The sequence below is a fragment of the Camelus bactrianus genome, chromosome 1 (assembly GCF_048773025.1).
Source record: "Camelus bactrianus isolate YW-2024 breed Bactrian camel chromosome 1, ASM4877302v1, whole genome shotgun sequence".
NCBI classification, from domain to species: Eukaryota; Metazoa; Chordata; class Mammalia; order Artiodactyla; family Camelidae; genus Camelus; species Camelus bactrianus.
The window spans coordinates 22232730-22258047 of NC_133539.1; the positions used below are offsets into that span (position 1 = coordinate 22232730).

General features: G+C 36.2%; 2 protein-coding genes across 3 annotated transcripts in view; one reads left to right on the top strand and one right to left on the bottom strand.

Annotated features, from left to right (window-relative positions):
* Positions 1-1269: 1269 nt before the first annotated feature.
* Positions 1270-20171, top strand: BTG3 (BTG anti-proliferation factor 3). The gene is made up of 5 exons (XM_074361339.1): positions 1270-1535; positions 4942-5120; positions 9291-9428; positions 14897-15104; positions 19492-20171. The coding sequence occupies exons 2-5, from the start codon at positions 4948-4950 to the stop codon at positions 19729-19731; spliced, it is 759 nt and encodes a 252-aa protein (XP_074217440.1). The 5' UTR covers positions 1270-1535; positions 4942-4947; the 3' UTR covers positions 19732-20171.
* A 110-nt stretch (positions 20172-20281) lies between these two features.
* Positions 20282-25318, bottom strand: part of CXADR (CXADR cell adhesion molecule) — a 57933-nt gene continuing 52896 nt past the window's right edge. The window contains exon 7 of one of the 2 annotated variants that reach the window (XM_074361323.1): positions 20282-20683. In XM_074361323.1, coding sequence (XP_074217424.1) covers positions 20443-20683 — 241 coding nt within the window. In that variant the 3' untranslated portion in view covers positions 20282-20442. The remainder of the gene's footprint in view (positions 20684-25318) is intronic. The other variant, XM_074361328.1, reaches the window with a different exon arrangement.

Consider the following 25318-nt stretch of genomic DNA (forward strand, 5'->3'; position numbering starts at 1 on the left):
TCAATTATCTCTTAGAACAGACTAAGGTGTAAATATCAGTAGCCTCTTTAAATTGACCAGTAAGTAGCTCTCGGCAGAACAGTATACTTTTTTATTTACTTATTTTCTAACAATCAAAGTTTATTGCACTGGTTTAGGAACTGTTTTCTACTGCTAAAAATATTAGTGTTTTAAACTGCGAAAATGATATACTCACCATCCGTAATATAAATTTAGAATATTCATACAACCAGGCTGAAAACATGCTCCCAGGCCTAGTGGGCAGTGAAATTTCTGGTCAATGTATAACTTGAATAATCAGTTCTTGAGTAATTTCCAATGTCTTAGTTGGAACCAGTGAAAACCAGCTCTCTTTTAATCAAAAAAAAAAAAAAAAGTATAAATACCTTGTATTTTTCTGGCCTGTCTGATGTGTTAAAGTGCTTTCAGAAAACTAACATCATGATGCCAATTCAATATAAAAGGTTGGAAAGATGTTCCTCCTTTTCTTCAGAAAGTTAGTGTACCTTTTCCGTATTTGCATTTGCTCAAAGATTAAGCTTTGAATCTGGAAGTGCTTGAGTAGAAGTGTCTGGGAAATAGAAAGCTTGGCCTCGCGAGGAGTCATTCAGCCGGCATCCCTGGAGCCCCTCCTTTGTGCAAGACACTGTACTCAGTGCCAGGCTGGGACACAGCAGTCACCAGGAGGGAATCCTTGTTCTGAGGGGAGCCACTGGCCAGGCCAGGAAGGGCCCAACTAGGATTTTTGAACAAACTGAAGTATCACAGGGTGGCTGCACAGTTAACGTGCCCCTACTTCTTACAGCAAGAAGATCAGTCCACAAAAGCCAAGTCTCCCTTCCGTCTTACCCGTGTAGCCTCTCACACCCCCGCCCCCAAATCCCCGGGTCTAGACAAGCTGGAGCTGGAGCTGGAAAACTCGCCCTCCCTGCCGGCCGCAGGTAGGCAAGGAGGCAGGAGAGGGGGAAGCAGAGGCCCAGGCAGCAGAGGGGAAGTGTTCCACACGACCCCACAAGGCGCTGCAGCAGGTAGGGCGGGCCGGCGAGGGTTCGCTCGGCCCTCAGTGCCAACCTCTCGAGAGGAGGGAAGCCCGCGCCCTGTGGGCCTCGCCGTCTGAGTGGAGAGTCTGCGCGGCGCATGGCAGGGCTGAGGGTGCGTCGCGGCCCGTGCGGCGAGGCCAGCGCCTCGGGGGCGGGCCCTCGGCGAAGCCCCGCCCCCGGCTCCTCCCACCAGGAGAGCGAGCCGGTCCCGCGCGGCGCCAACCCTTTCCCAGGTCATAGCCCCTCCCCTCTTCCGGGCCGCGAGCCCCCCGCGCGCAGCTCCTGGGCCGCGCTCGCTCGCTCGCGCGCGTCCGCTTGCCCGCCCGCCCTCAGCGCGCGCTCGGTCGCCCGACGACGCGGGAGCAGCACGCGCCGGACGAGGCTTGGAGGTCTCTGCTGCCGAGCGTGACCCACTGAGGCGGCGCCCTCGGTTCCCGGCCCGGAGACGGTCGGGGCCGCCGATTTTGTGGCCTCAGAGCGGCGGCGGCGCCGGCGGTGAGAAGACTGGGCCGGGAGGAGGAGGATATGGCGGGGCTGAGGGCATCGGGAGGAGGGTGGTCCGAGCGCCCTGGCGGCCACGTCGAAGACTCGCGGGCGGGTGGCGAGCGGGGGAAGAGGGAGGAGTGCGGGATCCAACCGGCTTGCATCGGCTCCGGCTGGGCGTGAGGGAAGGGCCGGGGACTGAGGGGGGCGGCCCGCGAGGCTTTCCGCGGGACCCTCAGCGGCATCGTGACTGAGGAGACGCGCCTCGAGGCTCCTGCCACGTTTCCACCGCGAGTTACCTTTCGCTGGTGGTGGGCGACGGCTCTGCGCCTCCCCACCCCCTTTCCGCGCCCGGAGGGTTTCTGGAGCCGGGGATCCGGCCGGGTGTCTCGGGGGCTCGCGCCTGAGGGGAGCCCGGTCCTCGAGCCCAGGACTACCCGGAGGCCGGAACCTGCCCGGGGGCGGCGGACCGGGGGGCGGACCCTGCGAGGCTGAGGGGAGGAAGGGGATGGGGTTGCTGGGCCCGGCCCCCTTAACTCGGGAAAAAACCGCGATTTCAGAAGTTGGACGCGCATGCAGGCCGTTTTTCCAAGAGTAGGTGGAGATGTTTGATGCCTATTCACCTAGCACTTCAACCCAAGCGCGGGCTCTGAGCCGCGGGCTTGGATTGTTTTAAAACGTCCCCACTCCCGGCCCCGTGGGAATCCTATCTCTCGGGGTCCCGAGCCCGCTTGGCATCGCCGCCGAGGCTGGTCAAGGGCTCGTCACCCCTTCCGTCCCCCGCCCGCTGTCGGAATCCCCTCTTCCTCAACCTTAGGAAGGTCTGTCAGGAGAACTACTTGTTTCTAGAAACGGTCGCGATTAGCTTTTCGTTACAAGGAAGGGAAAAGTACAAAGTTATGAACTCCTGGAAGGCAGGGCTTGGTTCCCCTTGGCGTCTGTGCACGCCGCCCTGAGCGGCGGAGCCAGTGAAACAAAGTAGAACTTGAGCAGCCGCCGCGGTGACTACGTCCCAGGATGACGTCACCGTGCGATATTTAAAATGGGAGCTTTTCGCTCGGAGTGTGGGTGGGGGAATTGTGGCGACTTACTCAAGACGCCTAAGGTCTACTTCGCCCTGCCTGCTTATGGTTTCTTCCTGACTTTGTAACTCCCCCCTCCAGGGGTACCCTTTTGGTACTCCTAGAATACTGACTGGTGGGGGTGGGTTAAATTGTCAGCTGTTCCAGGCATCATTCCTTCAAACTGGAAAAAAAAAAAAACTAATTCCATATGACTCATCTTGTGTTACAACCAAAAGCAACCACTAAGTGGTTCTTTCCTTCCTTTCTTCCTATTGTTTTTTGATATGAAACAGAAGGGAAGAAAAAGGAAGAAGGAAAACAAAACCCCAAACTTAGATATGAAAAACATAGTTGGCGAGTTTAATGAATGAAGAGAATGAGCTAGTTAAGGATTGAGTACATTTTTTTAGTGTGGTTCCTTGTTTTCTTTTGTTGCGTGGAGGTTAATGTAGTTCCATCAGCAACTTTCATCCCAAACCATATATTAAGTTGCAGTGGGTTTTTTCCCCCTCGTCATAACTTAGTGGAGTATAAATATAGCTTTTATAAGTGAAAATGGCTGACATTTTTTCAGGTGAAGGCTGCACAGCAGTTGTGGATGGCTGGGGTTGTATGCTGCTCGGTACCTGCTGCCGGGTAGCTGGCCGTAGAAGGTGGATTTGGCATTCTAGGGTTCCAGGAGGAAGGTTTGGGTGTCTTCCCATCTAGGATCAGAGTGACTAGGGCTGCTAGCACACCTCTCAAATAACTATATAGAATTTATTTCACACTGAGATTCCTTGTTTGAATTTGCACAAGGAGTAAAGAAATCATTATGAAGACAGACTTTTAAGAGCAGGTTTGAGAAACGAAAAAGGAAGCTAACAGAATCAGCTTTTTTTTTTTTTTTTTAATGTGGAAGAACACAAACTATAGGCTAAATTAGGCAATTTTTACACTAAACATGGCAGGGGCTGTATGCCTTTAATAATTGGCTCTAAAAAAGGTGATGTTGCTTAGTAAATGCAGCATCTGAATAACTCCAAGTTACTTACAGCAGCCAAATGAATGAGCTCATTGTGTAAAGACAGAATATACATCGAAACAATCCCAGTACAAGGTTTTTGCTTTTATGGATTAATCAGTGATAAATCAGATCTGACATTTAAAAAGAGTCCTTGAGGCAATTCCAAAATGCAGCTGAATCTCTGCTTATTTCTTTTAGTTTGGTTTTCTGTGGATGACCCTGAATTTCCACTCTCTTAAATATGTTTTGATAGACCTTTTTTTTTTTTTTGGTCCTTTTTTTTAAGGTAAATATATCTCTGTTCCTGAAAGGCGGATTGCAGAAAGTCAGTACTGGATTTTTTTTTTTCTTTGTGTATAACAGCTTTATTGAAATATAATTCACATACTGTATAATTCGCACATTTAAAATGCACAGTTCATAGGTTTTAGTATAGTTACAGAGTTATACAACCATCACCACAATTTTAGGATATTTTCATCACCCCAAAAGAAAATCTTATACTCACTAACATCACTCCTCCTTCGCCTCCATCCTCCTACCCCCTAAGCCACTAATCTGCTTTCTGTATACATAGATATGCATATTCTGAACATTTCATATAATTGGAATCATGGAATATTTGGTCTTTTGGCTTCTTTCCCTTAGCATAACGTATTGAAGTTTCATCTATGTTGTAGCACCTGTCAGATCATTTCTTCTTGTTGCTGAATAATGTATCACACTTTATTTGTCCATATATAAGCTGGTCAACTTTTAGTTTGTTTCTCCTTTTTGGTTATTATGAATAATGCTGCTATGGATATTTGTGTACAAGTTTTTGTGTGAACTTATGGGTTCATTTCTCTTGGGTATAGTGCTAGGAACAGAATTGCTGGGTCATATGGTGGCTTTTTAAGAACTGCCAAACTATTTTCTATAATGGCTCTACAATACTGGATTTTAAAGTGGACTTTTTTATGTTTTAAAGTACAATTTATTTTCATAGAATTTTAAACTTGAATTATTGTAGCTAAATATTGACACATTTAGTAAAAACTATATAGTGGTATCGTTGTGCTTCTCTTTGAATGATATGTCTGATTTTATTTTAGCTAACAGGAGCAATTTGGTGTGCTCTCTTTATTGAACTTTACAAAATTAAGTGATAAGATTCTTAAACAGTATTTTATAATAAGGTCTTTATGGCATAAATTAGTGACTGTTCCCTACTCCAGATATGAGCCAATGAAACACAAGATAAAATTGGAAGGAGGGAGGGAGGCTATAAAGGAGAGATATTTAGGAGAGCTTTATCTTCCAGTTTTGATATTTTGTTTTTTTGAGAAAAACTATTCTATCTTTGCAGGGAAAGATGAAGAACGAAATTGCTGCCGTAGTCTTCTTTTTCACAAGGCTAGTTCGAAAACATGATAAGTTGAAAAAAGAAGCAGTCGAGAGGTTTGCTGAGAAATTGACTCTAATACTTCAAGAAAAATATAAAAATCACTGGTATCCAGAAAAACCATCTAAAGGACAAGCCTACAGGTAAAGGATTAGCTTGGACAGTTGTATTGGACTAAGTGAAGAGGTTAATCGGCTTCTGAAATGAGTGCCAGACCAGAGGACTAAGGGTATTCAGTCCATGCCTTTCAGTTTAACTGCAAAATACCAATCTCTGGGGTGTCTCTATTTTTCCCCTGTTCACTTTACAATACAAATATTTGTTGTTGGAGTCCCACTGCCTGGACTTGGGAGGCCAGTAATGTAGGCTTATGGGAATTAGTCTTGTGGTCATAGTGTGGCTTCTAAGTATGTTTCTTTATGTATCACGAGTATGTATTCACAATTCTAGAGGACTAATTACATGTTACATGTTTTTGGAAAAAAAAGTTTTTTGGTAAATGAGAACTAAGATTATTAGACACCTAATATATTCTTGACGCAGGAATAACTTGATTTGTACTATACATACTATTTTATAGGTGAAGGTAACCTACCTATGTTTCACAATTGATAAATATTAGCTTTGAGATTTGAACTCAGGTCTAAATTCTCACAAGCTTTCTGTATTCCACAGTCCAAACACTGCCTTGTCTATGAGAATGAAAGCAGTTCTCACTCTCAGCTATCTTTTGTACTCTGGTTTATAAGTTACATTTACAGCTTTAAGAAGAGCGGACTCCTGCAAAACATGTCCTGGCATGCTCACTGCTTAGTATTTATGTGACTACTTGGGAACCTGAGTTGAGAATGTTCTGCTAAACTCAGATGTCAAACTATGCCCCATTTGTGGATGTGACCAAAAAAATAAGTAGAACAGTTATCATTATTATGAATACAGAAATTCTTGTATTTATGCATATTGTTGCCTCCAGAGATTCCACAAATTAGCACTTCACAGTAAAAAGAACTTCCTTTCAGTCACTGAGCTCTTGCAAGTGTGAGACTATTCAAGAAGTGTATAAGGGAGGTAAAATATGACTTGTTTAGTTCTCATTTGCTAAAAGCCAGGTGAGCATATGATCTGTTGAAAAGAAAAGAATCAAAGTAATTGATGTATTTTCTTCTTCATTTTTATCCAAAGAGTTTTCCTAGTATATATTGGAAAATGTGATGAGTGAAAGTACAATGTGGATGTTTTATATAAAACAGACTCGAGTTAATTACTTTTTATCCTCTTAGTTTATTCTCTTAATTTTTATCTGCTCATCTTCATTTCTGATAGAGTGAACAGCTTTTGTGAATTAGAGCTGTTGAGGCTTTGTACACTGATGTAATTGACATTGGACAAAGGCTTTTGGAAGTGCCAGGCCACTGTACTATTACTGAAAAAGGAGACACTGTCAGGTAAACGCTTAAAGGTCAGACAGTGTACAGTTTCATTTCCATTAATTGTAAAAACTTGAGGAAAAAAAGTTACCCAAACAGGGTTAAATTGGCATGTGATCAGAAGTATCATCAGAGTCATTTTGAAGCCATCTTTGAAGTAGAAAACTTAGAGGTAGGGTGGGTTGTTTCTTTTATAATAATGAATGAACTGTAGGATCAACCAGAGTTAGTAGACTCTTCAGTCCATGGAGAGTAGCTTGAAAGTGTTCTTTTTCTTCTAAGTGTTTGTAAATTTGTATGTTTCTCTGCAATATATACAAATAAGGGGAATTTGGCATTATTATCAAGATCTGTAAAAATATTCATAGTCTTCGAAAAGTAAGTCTCCTAAAATCTATTCTAGAAGCATAATCAAAAAAATGCAGACAAATATGTATGAATATGGATGTTTCTTAACACTTTATAATTGCAAAAAATTGGAAAGAACTACACTGTCAACATTAAGTAAATGACAGACTATTTTTATGCAACTTCCAAAATCTTTTTTTGAAGAGTGGTTAATGGGTAAGTAGTCACGGTATCTAGAGTGAAAAAACATCATAAAAATATGTAAGGTATATAAATTTTGTTGAAGTAGAGTTTCTATTTAAGCATCTGTATTTACATATTTTTTTTTAAGCTTAGAGCCTACATCTCCTTCATTGTAGATAACAAAAACACATATACCTAGGATCTGTCTCCTTACCTTTAACTGCTTTTGATCCTGGGACACATAAGACTTTTGAATCAACCTATACAGCATTAGAATGTATTAACATAGGACCATCTTATAGAGAGGAACAAAGAGTATCTTACATGATTTTAAATAATTTTTTTACTCTGAATTTGCTAAATTGTTAATGGTGATACTAAGATAAACACAGGTATAAAAGGATGTTGTTTAATAAGATGAGCTTTGGAGTCTGGTGGTCTGGTTCTGAAACCTGGATTCACTACTTTCAAGCTGTGTAATGTTGGGCAAGTTATTCAGACTCTCCCTGCCTCCTTTTTTCTTACAATAGGGAAAACAGTACCTAACACAGATGATTGTGAAAATTTAAAAAGTTAAAAGGCTCATCGCAGACAGTGCATTTTTTACAATTGAAAGTTTGTACAACCCTATATTGAACAGGCCTATCAGCACTTTGCTTACTTTGTGTCTCTGGGTCACATTTTGGCAATTCTTAACAATATTTCAAACTTTTTCATCATTACATTTGTTACAGGGATCTGTGATCAGTGATCTTTGATGTTATTATCACAAAGACTCACTGAAGGCTCAGATGAAGGTTAGCGTTTTGTAGCAATAAAGTATTTTTTATGGGGGGAAGGTATAGCTCAAGTGGTAGAGTGCATGCTTAGCGTGCATGAGGTCCTGGTTCGATCCCCAGTGTATCCTCTAAGAATAAATAAATAAGTAAACCTAATTACTTCCCCCAACTAAAAAAGTAAATAAAAAATAAAGTAGTTTTAATTAAGGTGTGTACTTTGGTTTTTAGACATAATGCTATTGCACACTTAATAGACTACAGTGTAGTGTAAACATAACGTTTATATACACTGAGAAACCAAAAAATTTGTGACTAGCTTTATTGTGATACTTGCTTTATTGCTATAGTTTGGAACCAAACCTGCAATTTCTGGTATGCCTGTACATGCAGACCATGTAGGAAACTCTCTATTGCATACTAACCTCAAAAAGAGTTGTTGTTGTTGTTATTATTATTATTTAGAAATATGTATTAGCTGTTACCTAAGGAGACCTTTTTCACTATTTTAAATGAAAATTGAAACCAACCAGTAAAATAATTAAACTTGAAAAATTTAAATAATACATTGATCTGTTGATGTTATTATATTTAGTAGTATAATTGATATTTATCAATTAACTTACATTTTCCTTATTTTAGAGCTTTGAGTCTAAAGAATTAAAATGACTTAATCTAAATGCACCTAATAGTACTAGTACTCAGGACTAGTACTATAAAACCTGGCTTCTCTTGATTAATTTCTTAGGTGTAAAGCAGTAAGTACATTCATTGTAGCTAACATTTCTCTATGTAAGCAGAATGCTTATTTTAACAGGTATTTTTGCATTCATATGGAGAGCCATCTCTGAGTATTCCATTACGTAACCTGTTTCTTAGATTAAAAAAATGGAGCAGTCTATTAGTTTAGAAATTTTTTTCAAATATTTTGACAACTTAAAAAAAAAGGAAAACTCTTGTGTAACAAGTTAAATGAAATAAGCCAGTAAGACTTTTGGATTATATTTTAATCTTAAGTATGTGATAAGAATGGCTTTGTGTCCTTGACTAATTCTATACTTAGAGAACAATCATAGTTAAGGCAAAGGATACACTTAATGCTTATTTCATTATTTTGGATATGTAAGCAAGGTAATGACAGATCAAAACTTGTCACAAGAATTTCCAAATATAATTTGAAATGTTGGTTGAAGTCTGGTTAGTTGGAGATTTTGTTATATAGTAATTTAGCCTATTAAAACTTTTACCTTTAAAGCTCTAAGTAATTTCCTGCAACTTTCATACTCCTTGCTCATTTAATATACATGTGAAGTTGAGTAGTTTTTATGTGAAATGAGGTAGAGCCAGTTCTAGTGATTTCCCTGTGCTCACAAAGATGTCCTCTTCCCACCAGGTTAGGTAGTCTTGATGTTGCTGCTCCCTCTTTGCCTTTAGTTCACATTTATTGATACTCCTGGATTCTTTGCCATGGTTTATTTTATTTTATTTTTTAATTAATGCTGGCAGATGCTAATAAATACAACATATTTTCTGATTAAAATTTATTTAAAGCTGTTAACATTACTCCACTTTGTTGCAGATGCATTCGTGTCAATAAGTTTCAAAGAGTTGATCCCGATGTCCTGAAAGCCTGTGAGAACAGCTGCATCTTGTACAGCGATCTGGGCTTGCCAAAGGAGCTCACTCTGTGGGTGGACCCATGTGAGGTGTGCTGTCGGTGAGTTCTTGCGTTTGGCAGCTGAACAGATAACCTTATTGGAACTGATCTTATGAAATTCTCTCAGGTGCTACCTGTATGTGTATCTTTATGGCCAGGAGCTTGTTGTTTGGCTTTCCCAGATGTGAATTTCGTCAAGTATTCTGATAGTGAAAAACTGGTTGCATTCCTGTTTTACAGCTACAGAAACTCAAAAACTGATAGAGCAGCGTTTTTTAAGAGCTTTACCAAGAAGTTTATTGTAGGATTTAGACACCTGTAGTCCCTGTAGGTCAATTGTCTTCTTTCATTGGTGGTGCCTTTCTCTTTGCCCTCTTCAAATTAGGAAAGAAGCTAATCCCAAGTAATACTGGATAACTTTTGGTTGATCTCTTTTTCTGTTTGCTTCTCTTGCTTCCTTCTCCCTTTTTGGTTTTTAAGTGACTGAGTGATATTTTCATGGTGTTATTTTCATAATGGAAATTACTTCTCATGAGCAGAATTGTAAAAGTGAGTGTTAGGAATGAAATCTGACTGAACTTTGTTCATTCTAAAAACACTTATTGTGGACCAGGCTTTCTTAGTTGTGGGGTTTTTTAAAAATGAAAATGACACTTCTACTTTCAGGTAGCTCGAAGTGTAATAAGGGAGAAGAAAAAATAAGCAGATTACAACAGAGTGTGATTTGTGCTATAATAGAAATATGTACAAAATGCAGTGGTTGGTGGTGGAAAAGAGAGTTACTCCCTCTACTGGAAGTCAGAAAAGACTACAGTCAGCCCTTGGTATCAGTGACTGATTGGTTCCAGGACAACCCCCCTCCCCCCCTGCCACCGCGCCCCCACATATCCGGAACCAAAATCCTTGGATGCTCAAGTCCCTTACAAAATGGTGTAGTATTTGCATATAACCTACGCATGTCCTCTCATGTACTTTAAACCATCTTTAGATTACTTATAATACCTAATGTAATGTAATGATATGTAAATAGTTGTAAAACCAGTGTAAATGCTACATAAATAGTTGCCTTGAATTGAGAAAATTCAAATTTTGCCTTTAGGAACTTTCTGGATTTTTTTCCCCAAATATTTTTGATCTGTGGTTAGTTGACTGCACAGATGTAGAACCCATAAATACGGAAGGCTGACTGAATTGAGTAGATGATAACTTGAACTGAGTGGGAAAGGGTGAATTGCAGTAGACTAGATGATAAGTTAGGAAGGACATTTCCAGTCAGGAGGAACAGCATGAGGAGATACATGAAACTCCTCTGTGAGTGATTTTTATAGCTGTTCCTTTAGGGTCTTTCTCTTTTGTTAGAGGCACAATTTACCCATTAACTGTAGGAACCCTAATATGTTCCAAAGGTTATCATAGCCTTTGACCTAATCTCAAACAATGAAATTGGAGGCAAAGACATGTTGCAAAAATACATGGTTATGCTGCAGCAATTTTCTGGACCACCCTGGAGCTGCTTGATATAAGCTGGTGGCTTATATAAGCTTATTGCTTTGGGAAAATGGTTACAGGTAGTAGATTCTCCAGCACTTCTTTCTCAGGAAAAGGAAGAGTGAGTTATTTCAAGTTTGGTCTAAGGAGGGCAAACATTTTTAGATCCTGGAACTAATTAAAGATTTACCTTAACGCCAGGGTCAGATTTTGTAGACTTCGTCCACTGAACCCCAGCAGAAGACCTCAGTATACAAGAAATAGCGGTAACAAAATTACTGTATTGAATTGCTTACTTTTTTATGAGGCTCACGCTATGATCCTGATTGAGTCTTTTTTTTAACTTTTTTTTATTGATGTATAGTCAGTTTACAATGTGTCAATTTCTGGTGTACAGCACAATGCTTCAGTCATACATGAATATACATATATTTGTTTTCATATTCTTTTTCACCTAAGCTACTATAAGATATCGAATATATTTCCCTGTGCTATACAGGATAAACTTGTTTATCTATTTTATATATACCAGTTAGTATCTGCAAAACTTGAACTCCCAGTTTATCCCTTCCCTTCCTCTTCCCCCCTGGTAACCATAAGTTTGTTTTCTATGTCTGTTGAGTCTGTTTCTGTTTTATAAATAAGTTCATTTGTCTTCTTATTGAGTCTTATTTAACTCACAGTTCTTTAAGTTAGTTGTGTAGTATTTCAGGCCAGAAAAATTAAGCAGTGTCTGAAAGGGGATAGTACAGTTGGCCTTCCATATCCAAGGGTTCAACATCCACGCATTCAGCCAACTTTAGTTCAGAAGTACTTGGGGGAAAAATTCAAGAAAATTCCAAAAAGCAAAACTTAAGTTTGCCTTGTTTTACAACTGTTTACATATAATTTACATTATATTTACAAGAATTTACATAATAAGTACTTACATTGTATTAGATGTTATAAGTAATCTAGGGGTGATTTAAAATGTATGGTGCTTAGGGTGTATGCAAATACCATGCCATTTTATTTAAGGTACTTAAGCATGCACAGATTTTGGTATGGGGATGCTGGTCCTGGAACCAGTTCCCCCAGGTTACTGTAGTGATAAAGCTACAAAAAAAAAATGACACAGTCCGACATTGAGACAGGAACAAAAAAGCTAGAGTTGACTGAAATGTATTATCACACCATCAAATAATGAATATTTAATATCAACGATCTTAAATCACTAGGGAAAAGTTTCTGTATCCAAGGATGTTTAAGAAGTCAGGTAATTATATAAACATTTGGACATATTTATTTGAAATGGTTAAACTAAGTCTTGGTACCTGAAGATAAGAACTTTAATTAGGTGGACATTTTACTGAAGTGAATACTTTATTACTTGATGATGCCAAGTAATGAAAAACTACTGTTTCATCTTGTTAATGTAAGAAAATGTTTGCACTCAATAGCCTTCTAGTAATTTTATATATGATCCAAATTTTGTCAAAAATTGGCTATGGTGTGATTTTTTTCCACAGCTAGTAGAAATTACCTTCAGAATATGGTGCTCATCCAATGATGATAGAAACCCAGAAAGAAAGATGTGTTAGTGACTGGGTAGAGATGATTGCTATAAAATAGTAGAGGAGACTGAGATATTTATTAGTACTTTCGAACCACAACTGGAAATATTCTGAAAATTAAAACAAAGCTGATCTAGCATTTATATAATTGAATAAATATCTAAGTCATTAAAAATAATCTCATTGGTATACTAGAGACTAACTGAAGTTATGAAAAAAACTTGAAATGTCCTCAGAACATTCGTCATAGTCACAGTCAGGATAAAATATTGATTGGAAGGGTGCAAAGAGTTTTATATAATTGGAGAGATTATCACTTAGTGAAATATTTGAGAAGATACTGAATAGGTAACAGATCTTTCCTGTAAGGAAAAGGCCTTTGAATAGCTGGCAACTTTATTGTCTACTCACTATTTTACACTCTTTTTGTTTGTTTGTTTTTTGTAATTTCTATAATCTTTTCTTTTCCTGACAAAGAACATTAGATACTATTGATTTGCTTCAAATTAACTCAGTTGGCCATAATGTTTTAGTAGTGTGTCACTGAAAAGTGGAAAGTTTAAAAATTGTCCATTACTAATTCTGAGGAATTAACTACAATTCTGATGTTATGGTTATATAGTAAGACGCTTCACTTACCCTGAAGAGAAACCTTATACCAAAATACACCAAAATATTACCAGAGAAAAATGCAGAACTTAACTGAACTTGCATGTCGAAGAAATCTGAGTTAATAAAACTGATGCTTTGATCATTGGATGTCTGCCCTTGGTTAGGTTTCTGTTGCTAAAGAGGCAGGGATTTTTCTCAAATTTCCTGCCTTTCTGTTTTTCTTAAATTTTGACTCCATTAATGGGCAAGGCCTAAAGGTCTTGAAGGTAGGCCTAAAATATTGCTGGCATTAACATGTGAATTAACTTTTGATTGTATCAAAGTTTGTTGAGTCTTTAAACCTGGAGAGGACTGAGAGGTAAATTTCCATTGCCTAAAGCTCAATGCTAAGTAATCTTGAAATTATAGTACATGAATTCTTTGTTGTGAAGAACTCTCCCACTTGTTCAGGCATCTTCTAATGAGAATCACCAGCTCAAGACCAGCCACTATCCAGCTAGGAAACTAAGGCCTGGCGACATTAAATAACTTGCATCTGGTAACAGAGCTAGTTAATGGGGGAGCCAGAACCAGAAACATGTCCAGTGCTCTTTCTACCATCCTGTAGCAATTCCTTTTGTGAGATAGACTGAAAGAGAATAGAAAAGGGAATTATGCACCATATTTAGATTAGATTGCATTTATGGCTCCGTCCAACCCATGAGAATGGAAGACAGCACAGCTATATAAAGAAATAGAACTCACCTGTGAGACTACTTGATTTCCATTTAAACTTCCAAAGGCTTTTACTTTATTGTAGATATTCTGATTCAGAAATAATTTGAGACAAGAGTTATCTTGAAATGAAATTGACAGCATAGTCAATTAGCCCTGTTTTTCTACTGAAGTTGTTTTCGTGTTTTTTTAAACTTAGAATCACTTTGTTAACTTTACATGTTGTGTAAGCACTGCTTAACAATTCATTTCCTTTGTCCTAACAGTTACTAGAAATTGTTTCATAGTGTTTGTTGTGCAATCTATTTGAGTGGGTTTGTATGTTTCTCCTTTGTTCTGTCAGTGAAAACTCCTAGTTTATTTTTCCCTCATTACAGAATTTGTTTTCCTTTTTTTTTTTTTTAGTAACCAATAGCCAAAGTTACATATTCTACTAATTATTTTTCTTAGATCAAGGCTTTAAAAATGTATTGGAAGGGTAAAAAGACTCACTTATTTTTACTTTTTAAAAATTAAGATGAGAGGTGAGCATTATCACCAGAAGCTCTATGAAATCAGTAGTATAATTCAAGCAAAATCTTTATTTTCCTCAACAGTAATTTTTTTTTTTTTTTTTTTTTTTTTGGTTTTTTCCCTTTCTTTACCCTCAGCAGTTGCCTCAGTTCTCATTTTTGTCAATGTGGATGCAGGAAACATAGGCCCCTTTTTTATTTAATCGTGGTAAAAATAAATCCCATAGGAAATGTCTAGTTATATTTGTAACTTGAATTACTAGCATCTACATTACAAGGGTCAGTTAAAAATACATTAGAAATTTTTACTGTACAGCCAGTTTCAATGCTACATACAAAATGTAATCAAAACAATCCATTTTTCTTTGATATCTTAAACTATTATTGTTAGAAGGAATAGAAGAGAAAATTGAAGAAGAGGATGAGGCCACTTTTATCTGTACTTTAATAGACCAGTAGAAAATTGTGGCCTGCTGTTCATGGAGCTGGGTTAGGATACTCTATATGTAGAATCAAGTTCTGGGAGGGTTCCTTCTTTGCCTAGGACTGATGGCATGTCCAGACCTGTTTAATTGTTTTTATGGACATTTCTTGCTTTGTTGATGTGACTTCAAGGTTTGTCAGTTTTGTTTTTGTTTTTTATTCTTAGATATGGAGAGAAAAACAATGCATTCATTGTTGCCAGCTTTGAAAATGAGGATGAGAACAAGGATGAGATCTCCAAGAAAGTTACCAGGGCCCTTGATAAGGTTACCTCTGATTACCATTCAGGATCCTCTTCTTCAGATGAAGAAACAAGTAAGGAAGCAGAAGTGAAACCCAGTTCGGTGACTGCGACCCCCAGCCCGGTGTACCAGGTAACCATGAAGTGGCTCCATAGTGAAGGTTGTGAGCAGGGCTTACCAGGTCTTTCCAGGTAGTCCTGCTCATGTTGCCCAGGTTTCTGATAGGAGATTCTGGATTACAGTTCTAGCCTTTCTGCCCCAAAGGGAAGTTCCTCTAAGATGAAAATAGGCATCCTGAGTCATTTTATCAAAGATCTGCTTTACTACTCAATAAATAGGATAAATATATTTCAAAAAGAATAGAAAAAAGTCATGACAATAAAACATTCTTGATCTTTTAAAAATCCTTATCGCATTCAAAAAGTCATTCATTTTATTTGTAGTCTTTAACACTTCCAGTTTGTACGTTTGAACTTTGTTCTTTTCTCCCTTTCTATGATTAAAGAGAAACCTCACTAAATTATACTCCAGTTAACTTTTCACTCAAACCAAAATATCTCTCTTCGCTTTAACATTTGAAGTGATATAGTTACCATGCATGCACTTAAAGATTCATTCAGTTATTTGTTATTTATACCCCACATACCAAAGAACATTTTAATATACTTTAAAAAATTCTTAACACAAGAGTACTCTTCAACAGGAAATACATTTTAAAGTCAAAAAATGAAATCTTTTGAGTTGAGCATTATTCTGTACGTGTACTTTTTTTTTGATTTTGAGTCTTTGTAAATATACCTATTTGTATTGGTTTGGCCTTAATTAGACATAATGAAACATAGCAGATTTATGGTAGGGTTTGATTTGGGCTAAAATGAGAATTTAGACCTTAATGAGTAGGAAATTGGGATCAAGAGTGAGAAACCGAAACTTTGAATTCAGCAAAAATTTATAAAATGAACATCCTTTCAGTATAACTTAATTTTTGAGTTCTTAAAATGTTTTTCAGTTATGAATTATCCTTCCTAGGCTTACAAGGAAGATTAGTTCTGAAGATAACCATATTCTTAGGAATATATATATGTGTATTATAAGATAGCATATGTACCTACTTACAAAAAAACAACTTGGAACAGTATAAAAGAGTATAATAGTGACAAGTCCCCTTCTCCCAACCACAGTCCTGTGCCCTTGCTTGGAGGTTTTCATTACCAGTTATTTTTGTGTTTCCTATATAGATAAGTAAACATAATATTTGTATTCAGGGATCATTTATAAGACCATTCCTATAAATATTTTGGGCATTTTTTTCCTCTGTGTGATATGTTGTATATTGCAAATTACCGTTGTTAAATTGCCTGGAATTCATTCAGATGTGGCAGTTTTATCTCAGAATTTTATTTGTTACTTAGCAAAGCAAGAATGTAAATCCCAATTTAGCTGATTACTGCTAATTTTTTACAAGTAAATTGACCTCTAATTTTTAGATTTTCTTTTAAAATTAAATTGTATTTGTTTCCACCATATTGAAAGACTGTTAGGGTGAAATTATAATAGAAGAACATGAAAACTGAAGTGTCTTTTATGTACTTTTAAAATAAAACATTTCTCCTTGACATTATATTTACTAACAAAATATTTCATGACAGAGAAGCATAGCTCTTACAGTCACTGTGTAAAAGCTGATGCAAATGGTCCACTTTTTTTTTTACCTATTCATTTTTTTCTTCTTGAACCTGGCATTACCAAGAGCTTTTAAAATGAGGTTATCAAAGTAAGGACAAAAAAATTCCTAGCTTCTTGGGGTCTTGTTCTCTGAGGAGTCTTTGTGTTTTCTGAAAGGAACCCCTAGAGATAGTTCTCCACTAATTAATAAGTAAAGTTTATGTCATTGCTCCCCAAATTAATCTATAGATTCAACTCAGTATCAATCAAAATCCCCAAAGGCTTTTTCCTAGAAGGTGACAAATTGATTTTGAATTTTAAAGAGAGGAGAATCACATTGGAGGCCTCAAACTAATATCAAGTCATTATGTTTATCGAGTACTGTGGTAATGGTTTAAAGATAAACAAATAGTGGAACAGAATAGAGTCCAGAAATAGACCCAAGTGTGTACAATTTTTTTTTTCAATAAAAGTGCCAAAGTAATTCAGTAGGGGAAGTCTTTAAGAACTGGTGCTGAAACAATTGGATAATCTATGTAGAAGAAAAAAAAGTGAGCCTGACTACTACCTGACACATGCACAGAAAAATTAATCTCAAATGGATCATAGACCTAAACATAAAAGCTAAATCTCTAACACTTAGAAGAAAACATTGGGAGATACCTTTATTATTTAGGATAGGCAAAGGTTTCTTCCAAGGGATACAAGAGGGTGGAGTTGATTGCATCAAAGTTAAAAATCTTTGCTCATCAAAAGAAACCATTAAGAAAATGAATGAGCAAAAGCATAGGCTGGGACAGAATATTCTCAGTACATATATCTGTCAAAGGACTTGTTTCCAGAATATACTTTAAACATCACTACTATAAATCAGTAATAAAAGACAAATGATTCAGTTTTAAATAGTGGGCAGAAGATGTGAATAAACACTGTACAGAAAAAAAGTCATGTAAATGGCCAGTAAGCAAATGTAAAAGGTGTTCAACCTCATTTGTCATCAGGGAAATGCAAATTTAAACTACAGTGAACACTACTTCTTCCGGAATAGCTAAAATTAAAACGTTTGACAACAACAAATGTTGGCGAGGAGGTAAACAGCGGGGTTCATAAACTTGGTAGGAATGTAAAATGGCACAGTCACTTTGGAAAACTGTTTGGCACTTAGAAAGTTAAATATGGACCTGCCCTATAACCGAGCACCTCCACTCCCAAGTATTTAACAAGACAAATGAAAACTAGTATCTACAAAGCCTTATATTAGAATGTTTATAACAACTTCTTTTCCATAATAGTTTAAAAAGGGTGTGGGGGGACAACCCAAATATCCATTAACAAGTGAATGGGGGAATTGTCATATGTTCATTCTTACAATAGAATAATAGCAATAAAAAAGAAAGAATAATAAACACAATAAGTAGACCTCAAAAACATTGGATTGAGGAAAAGATTTGCTAGACACAGAAGAATATGTGCAGGATGATTCCATTTATATGAAGTTCACAAACAAGGAAAACTCAGTCTGGTGATAGAAATCAGAAAAGTAGTTGCCTATGGGATATAGGCTTAACTGGAAAAGGATAATGTAAGCTCCAGAATTGTGTCTATTTTCTGACAGTTTTAAAAGCTTATCAGCAACCTAATACGGAGAGAGATGAAAAAATTCCACTTCGCTACTGGTTTGTAGCATTAAGTCAATTATTAGTTTGGACTCTTGAGTTCTTCCTTATTTCCCCATTATTGTAGATAATCAAGAATTAACTATACTATTCACTGTAGCATTGTTTCGTTTGTTGTTGTATATTTTTTTGTAGTAAAAAGACTGAAAGCAGCTTAATTATCCCAGCAGCAGAACCCCAGTTAATTTAGTTATGACATAATCATTGCATTACTGTCTAGCTGTAAAATAACAAAAATGGTCATTATGTATTGACATGAATGTCTTTGAGATGTATTTATCAAGTGCAAGAAGCAGTATACAGAATTGGGTGGGTTTCAGAATATGTGTATGTAAATGTACATGCAACTGTATTCATAGAATATCTCTACAGGTAATCAAAAAATTAATTAGTGAAAGTTGCTGCTGAGAAGGAAATTGGGTAGCTGGTAACCAGAAAGAGACTGCACTGTATACAGTTTTGTACCTTTTGAATTTTCTGTCATATGAATGCAGTGCTGTTATACAGAATATAAATTTTAAAATACTTATGCTACGAACAGATCAGAAATCAGAGAACTCTGAAGCTCTTAGTCACACAGCATAGCATTTTGAGCAGAGGTCCAAATAACATTTGGACATTTTGAATAATACGAACTTGATGTCCCACTTGATTTATGGGATAATCTAAGACTGATGTTCCAAAGTGCTGAACTAGCTACATTACAGTCACCTGTAAAGTGTCATCAAAATACCTGGCCTCTATTCCTAAGATTTTGTTAATATTGTTCAATAGACCAGGCCTGGAGCATGAATGTTTTGTGTTTAAAAGCTTCTTAGGTGACTCAAAGCCAGCTGTGAAAACCACTGGTCTAAAATATGAGATGTCTTTACAAGCTTCCATTCATTCTGTGTTTTAATCTTTTCTGACTGAAATAACTAGTGCTTGTTTTAGTGTGCTGTGTTTTGAGTTCATTCAGTTTCATTCATTTAGAAAACATTGATTGATGGATCACCTGTTATATTTGAGGTTTTTAACATATATAGACTTGACTGTAGGAATGTCCCTTAGACCTACTCTTAGGGTTGTGGGTGAGTGATTTTGTTTCTCTTTAATGAGTAATGTGGAAGGTCACCTAGTTTTTACATAACACGTGACTAATTTTACCTTTAAATTAACTTGTTTTCTCTTCCCAACAGATTTCAGAACTGATATTCCCACCTCTTCCAGTGTGGCACCCTTTGCCCAGAAAAAAGCCAGGAATGTACCGAGGGAATGGCCATCAAAGTCACTACCCTCCTCCTGTTCCATTTGGTTATCCAAATCAGGGAAGGAAAAATAAACCATATCGCCCAATTCCAGTAACATGGGTACCTCCTCCTGGAATGCATTGTGACCGGAATCACTGGATTAATCCTCACATGTTAGCACCTCACTAGCTGCTTTTGATTTTGTTGGTGTCATGTTGAGAGAAGGTAGAATAAGCCTGACTACATATTAAAAGTTCATACTCAAAGTAGTAAAGTTAGATGGGCCAAACTGTCAAACTTATTTTTATAGAGAAGTTATTGAGAATAATCTTTCTTAAAAAATACATATATGCACTTTAGATATATTGATATAGTTTGAGAAACTTTATTAAAAGTTAGTCAAGTGCCTGAGTTTTTAATATTGGACTTGAGTATTTATATATTGTGCATCAACTCTGTTGGATACGAGAACACTGTAGGACTGGATGGTCTGTTGTAGCACCTTTGAGCATTTACTTTATGGAGAGTATGTAAGTTATTTATACACAAGGAGAAATCTGTCTTATGTCATTGTTTAGAATGCGTGAAATCATGTAGTTGCAAATAAAAAGTAGTTTGAGGCATGACAATGTGTGTTTCTGTTCTGTGCATACAAAAGAAGAGGAAAAGCAAAGGGGGTATTTCACTTCAATGTGTTTAATTAAATATTAGCAATGAATAAACAATGTAACAATTTAAATTTTTCTTTAAAAAAATTAATTTTATTAACCGTACCTTTCTGAAAGGCTACAGGATCAAAATACTCATGTAAATAAAAAGCCTAAAATTTGATAGTAGTAGCTTATTGAAAATATAATCAAATATCTTTCATCCATCAAAGTCACAGTATGTAAGATTTTCCTAATCAAGAATTTGGCCCGTACAAATTTTGATACCTCTGACTGACATGCCTAGTGCCATTGCATAAAGTGGAAAGGTTCTTACAGTCTTACAGCTGCTATCATCTCTGTGCTTTGGGCTTTCTTTCAACATGTTACAGTCTATTAGGTCTAAAAGCCAAATAGTATAATACTTCAGATTCTTCAGTAGTCCTTCATATTTATACCACTGTAATGCCATCAGTCTCGTAAGTGTACTTGAACTACAAAAAGAGAAAAAGACATAAGAATTTAGATTTTTTTTCTAAGGTAAATTTTTTAAAACTAAGATCAATGTGTTTTTGCATTACTCACGTCTTTAAATTTTTAGTCTTAAATTATTTGACTTAAATCAGAAAAAAATCACAACTTGCTAGTAAATCATTGAATGGCCTTGGCTGTTAGATATTCCTCTTGTTTTCTGTTAAATTCTGTTGGAAGTATAGACTACCAGAAAAGTGCACAAATCATAAGGATACATAGCTCTCAAAGGTTTGAAAGGAAGTGGAATTTAAAGTGTTTACAACCTCAACAGAAAATTTATTTTTAAACCTTAGAGACTTAAAAATATTAATGTTAAACTGTACTCATAAGCCATATGCACCTTTAAACCTATTTATTAACTATAATGTCTGCTTTTCCTGAAATACATTGTGGATGCCTATTTAAACTAGAGCATATTTCCATAGGGGTAGCTGGCATCACAAGGGAGATAAGTTTTATTTAAGTTTGAAAAAAATTTTTAATTGTTACTGTTCCCTTATAGGTCCTAGAGAGTTTTGTGTGATAATGGCAGGCTTGTGGGCAGTCGTAAAGGTGGCAAGTTTCAAGTATTTTTGTCATGGAGTTAGCAGGTAGCATTTGTTCTGTTAGTTAGCTCATGTCTTAGTTACAAGCTCGTTGGGGAGAATCAGAAGCATAACAGCCATACTGTTGACGAGGGAAATATTTTTGGCACAGACCTAGTAACATAACTAGGCCTTTCCACGTTGGACCACTATAAAATCTAAATCTTACTCATTAGTGCTGACAACTAAATAGCGGAGTGCCTTGGAGAAAATGCTAATTTTCAATTTTACTGCATGTTAGACTTGGTACCTGTATTAACTATCCACTTCACATCTTGTTCCAAAATTTATTTGAAACAAAAGAAAGCTCTTATCAATACAGCTTTTTCAATGCATTCCTAATGAAATAAAACCATTTTTCTTTCAGCAGCTGGGTCTTAAAGTCAGTCTAATAAGTATGCAGTTCAAACGTTTGTTTAACTTTTTAAATAGCAATTAGAACTCCAGGAGCTGTAACATCTCTGTCTCCCTCAGGCTCTAGGACTTCTCTAATGAAGACAAAACGTCGCTGCATAATTTCAGCTTGAGAGCCTTATCAGGCTGGTTCAAGCAGGAGTGGCATGTGACTGAATGGTGATAATTAGTTATAATTTTTCATTTTATGTTTGTAGTTACAGCTGCAAAGCTTCTCTAGAGGTTAAATTTGGACATGGGACTATTTAAAAGAAAAAATATAAATTTGTAAATTCTATTAAATTCAAATCAAATATTTTCTGGTTTTTTAGTATAATATTTATCTCAAAGTACTTAACTTTTTAGCAAGTTTCTATGATTTCAAACAAAGATAATAAAGCATTTAGGTTGACTTCTACTCAGCTATTACTGTTAAATGATTTCTTGCTTGATGACTGGGGGAAAAAAAAACTTAAAAACACATGTATTTATTTACCTTATCAGAGAGACCATTCTATCCCTTTTACAGATGATAGTAAATAATAAGTTTTTAAAATTTTATTGCTATGTGCCAACAACTTTTAATTCTCATAATAACCCCCTGGGGAAGTTAACCATTATTATCCCAGGTAAGATAAGAACTTCCAGAGAAGCTAAAAATTGGAACATCTGTTCAAGAAAATACTATGGAAAATACCATGTAGACACACACACAAAAGTAGATCATTTTGTAATGACATGGAATAAAATGTTGCACGTTGGGAAAATATTGCAAGTGGAGAAAGAAAAATGTTACATCTAGAATGGTGCTAATATTGTCTGAAAAAAGAAACACCAAATTGTTAACAGTAGGTAGTGTTCTCAGAGGCAGGTGATGAAGTCCAGGTCGGGGAAGCAGATACAGAGAACTTTAATGCTTCTACATTGTACATTTCAGTCTAGATATTTATACTGACCATTATTACTTGGTAATTGGAGAAGTAAAAGGACTTTTTTTTTTAAAGCACTCAATTTAAGACAAGGTCAATGGATTTATTTTTAGCAAATACAAATACTATACATCACTGATAACCAAATTGCGTATGTTTCATGGGCAATCTGGTACATTCTGAATTAAACCATTGCAATGAGGTCACAAAGTTTTGTTTGCTGATCATACTGTGTCTGGAAGAAAATATTCCAAAATAATAAATGCTTGTAATAGAGTGGTATAGACATAATTCTCCAGTGTTCCCAATGATACACATTAATTTCATGACAATACTTTAAAATAGCACTTTGTGGGAGAAAAGTTCCTATTAGGAGTATTAAATACCTGGAAATTAACAATAACAGAAAGGAGTGAGTCCCACAGAGGAGAAAAATGTTTTAAGAATTTACCTAAAGTAAAAACTGACTGGAAGAATACTGCATATTTCTAAATTGACTCAATACTATTAAAAAAGACTTTACCTTTCAAATTAATATGTAAAGCCAATATAAATCATAATTAAAACCTTAGTGAAATTTTAGTGGAACTAGAAAACCTAATTTTAAGTTTACATAGAAGAATTTTCAATAACCAAGAATTTTTTTTTAAAAGAACAATGGACAGAGTGTTCTTACGTAAATTATCAATATATACTCTAAGGTATAACAGGAGTGCATTAATACACCAATGAAATAATACAAGTGCAGAACCAGAAACATTTAGATACAGAAGTTTAATGAGTGGTGAATGTGGCTTTTCAAGTTGAAAATAATGCACCAATAACAAATTAATAGTGAACTATTTGTCTATGAATATTGTACATGTATATATTTTATTGAAATATAGTCAGTTTACAATGTTGTGTCAATTTCTGGTGTACAGCACAATACTTCAGTCATGTAGGAACATACATATATTTGTTTTCATATTCTTTTTCACCATAAGTTACTTCAAGATACTGAATATAGTTCCCTGTGCTACATAGTATGAACTTGTTTTTATCTATTTTATATATAGTAGTTAGTATCTGCAAATGATATGCATTTTTAAATTCTTACTTCAAGCCTTCAAATTCTTACTTAAAAATAAATTCCAGGTAGATTAAAGATAAAATGTAAAATATGAAACTATTACTGAGAGGAAATATGGAAGGAGATATTTCCAAACTTTCAGCTTAGGAAAATTTTCCCCACAAAGATTGATGTTTTGGAATTGAAGAAAAAAAAAATTTAAACTGCGTATCAAAAGACATAAACACAATTAAAAGATAAACTGCAAAGAGGGAGACATTTTCCACAAAATGTTTAAAAGAAAATAAATTAATATTCTTAATATACAAAAATCTTCTACATATAATTAAATTATTTAGCAGAGTCAAATAAATACAAAGAAATACAAATGGCTAAGAAATTAAAAGATGTGCTAATGGCACCCTAATGACAAATGAAATAAAAGTTGAAACCACAAAATACCATTTTCACCTAGCAAACTAACAAGCTTTGAAAGATTATGGTTTGCAGTCTTTGTGGAAGGCAATTTAACAATGTCAAAAATGTTTTTAATGTGTATATTCTCTTACCCAGTAATTCAAATTCTGTACATATAGAAAGTAACCTAACAAAGTAACAACGTAAAAAAACTAATGTACAACTGATGCAGCCTTATTTGCCATAATAAAAGATCATAATTCATTCACACTATGTAAGACTTGATCGAGGCCAATAAAAGAATGATCTGTATCTTCTGATGTGGAAAGATGTCCACCAAATTGCATGAGGGTAAAAATGGTACAAAAAGTGAGGATAGTCATAGAACTTAATAGGTTTATCATGGATGAAATAAGATGATTAATATAAAACACTCCAATATACAAAATATCCAATGCTTAATAAATTGTATTATGTTTACATAAGGTGTATGAAGGGTGGAAACAGGTACAAAAAGTGAGGACAATAGAACCTCTGGATTTATCACAGGATAATGTTAACCACTGTAGTTTACATGGATGCATAGATATATAAAGTACTGTATCTAGCAAAATGGAATTCCATTTGGCAGGTCCTGTAACTTCTTTTCATTCTATGATAAACCCATGTGTGTTCTAGCAGTATCCTCACCTACACAAGGAAACTGAGTCTCAGAGTATTCAAGTTAAGTTGTCCCTGATGACCTAAGCCAGCAGGGCTTCAAACCAGGCAGTGTGACTCCAGGACATGCTTTTAAGAGCAGGACTGAGGGTTGGAAAGATAGGCTAAACTGTTTACAATGGCTACCCTTAAGCGGTTAGTAACAGTGTGTAAGCACTGGCTTTTGTTTTGTGGGGTTTTTTTGTTTGTTTGTTTTGTTTTGTTTTTTTGTCATTTAGAAAGCAATAGAATAGATATTTTAGTATTATTCTCTCAGACTGGATTTCAATGAAAAAGAATCAATCACATTATAAGAATTATTGACCACAAGAGGGCATCACATATTCTTTTTCCAACTTACAAGCTAAAGCTTGTAACTGTAAATAATCTCCCTTCTCCATGAAAAGTATTAGTGGTTAGTTTAAATCATTGTTTTCCCTATGCATCTACATATAGAAGTGCCATTTGTAATGGAGAATAATAAACGTGTGCCACAGTTATTATATATAACACTTACTCGAT

What these genes read in the sequence shown, in the direction of transcription:
- BTG3 (XM_074361339.1), top strand. Translation starts at nt 4,948, where the DNA reads ATGAAGAACGAAATTGCTGCCGTAGTCTTCTTTTTCACAAGGCTAGTT. An exon ending in TCTAAAGGACAAGCCTACAG is followed by an intron (nt 5,121 to 9,290) that starts GTAAAGGATTAG and finishes ACTTTGTTGCAG; the next exon opens with ATGCATTCGTGTCAATAAGT. An exon ending in CCCCCAGCCCGGTGTACCAG is followed by an intron (nt 15,105 to 19,491) that starts GTAACCATGAAG and finishes TCTTCCCAACAG; the next exon opens with ATTTCAGAACTGATATTCCC.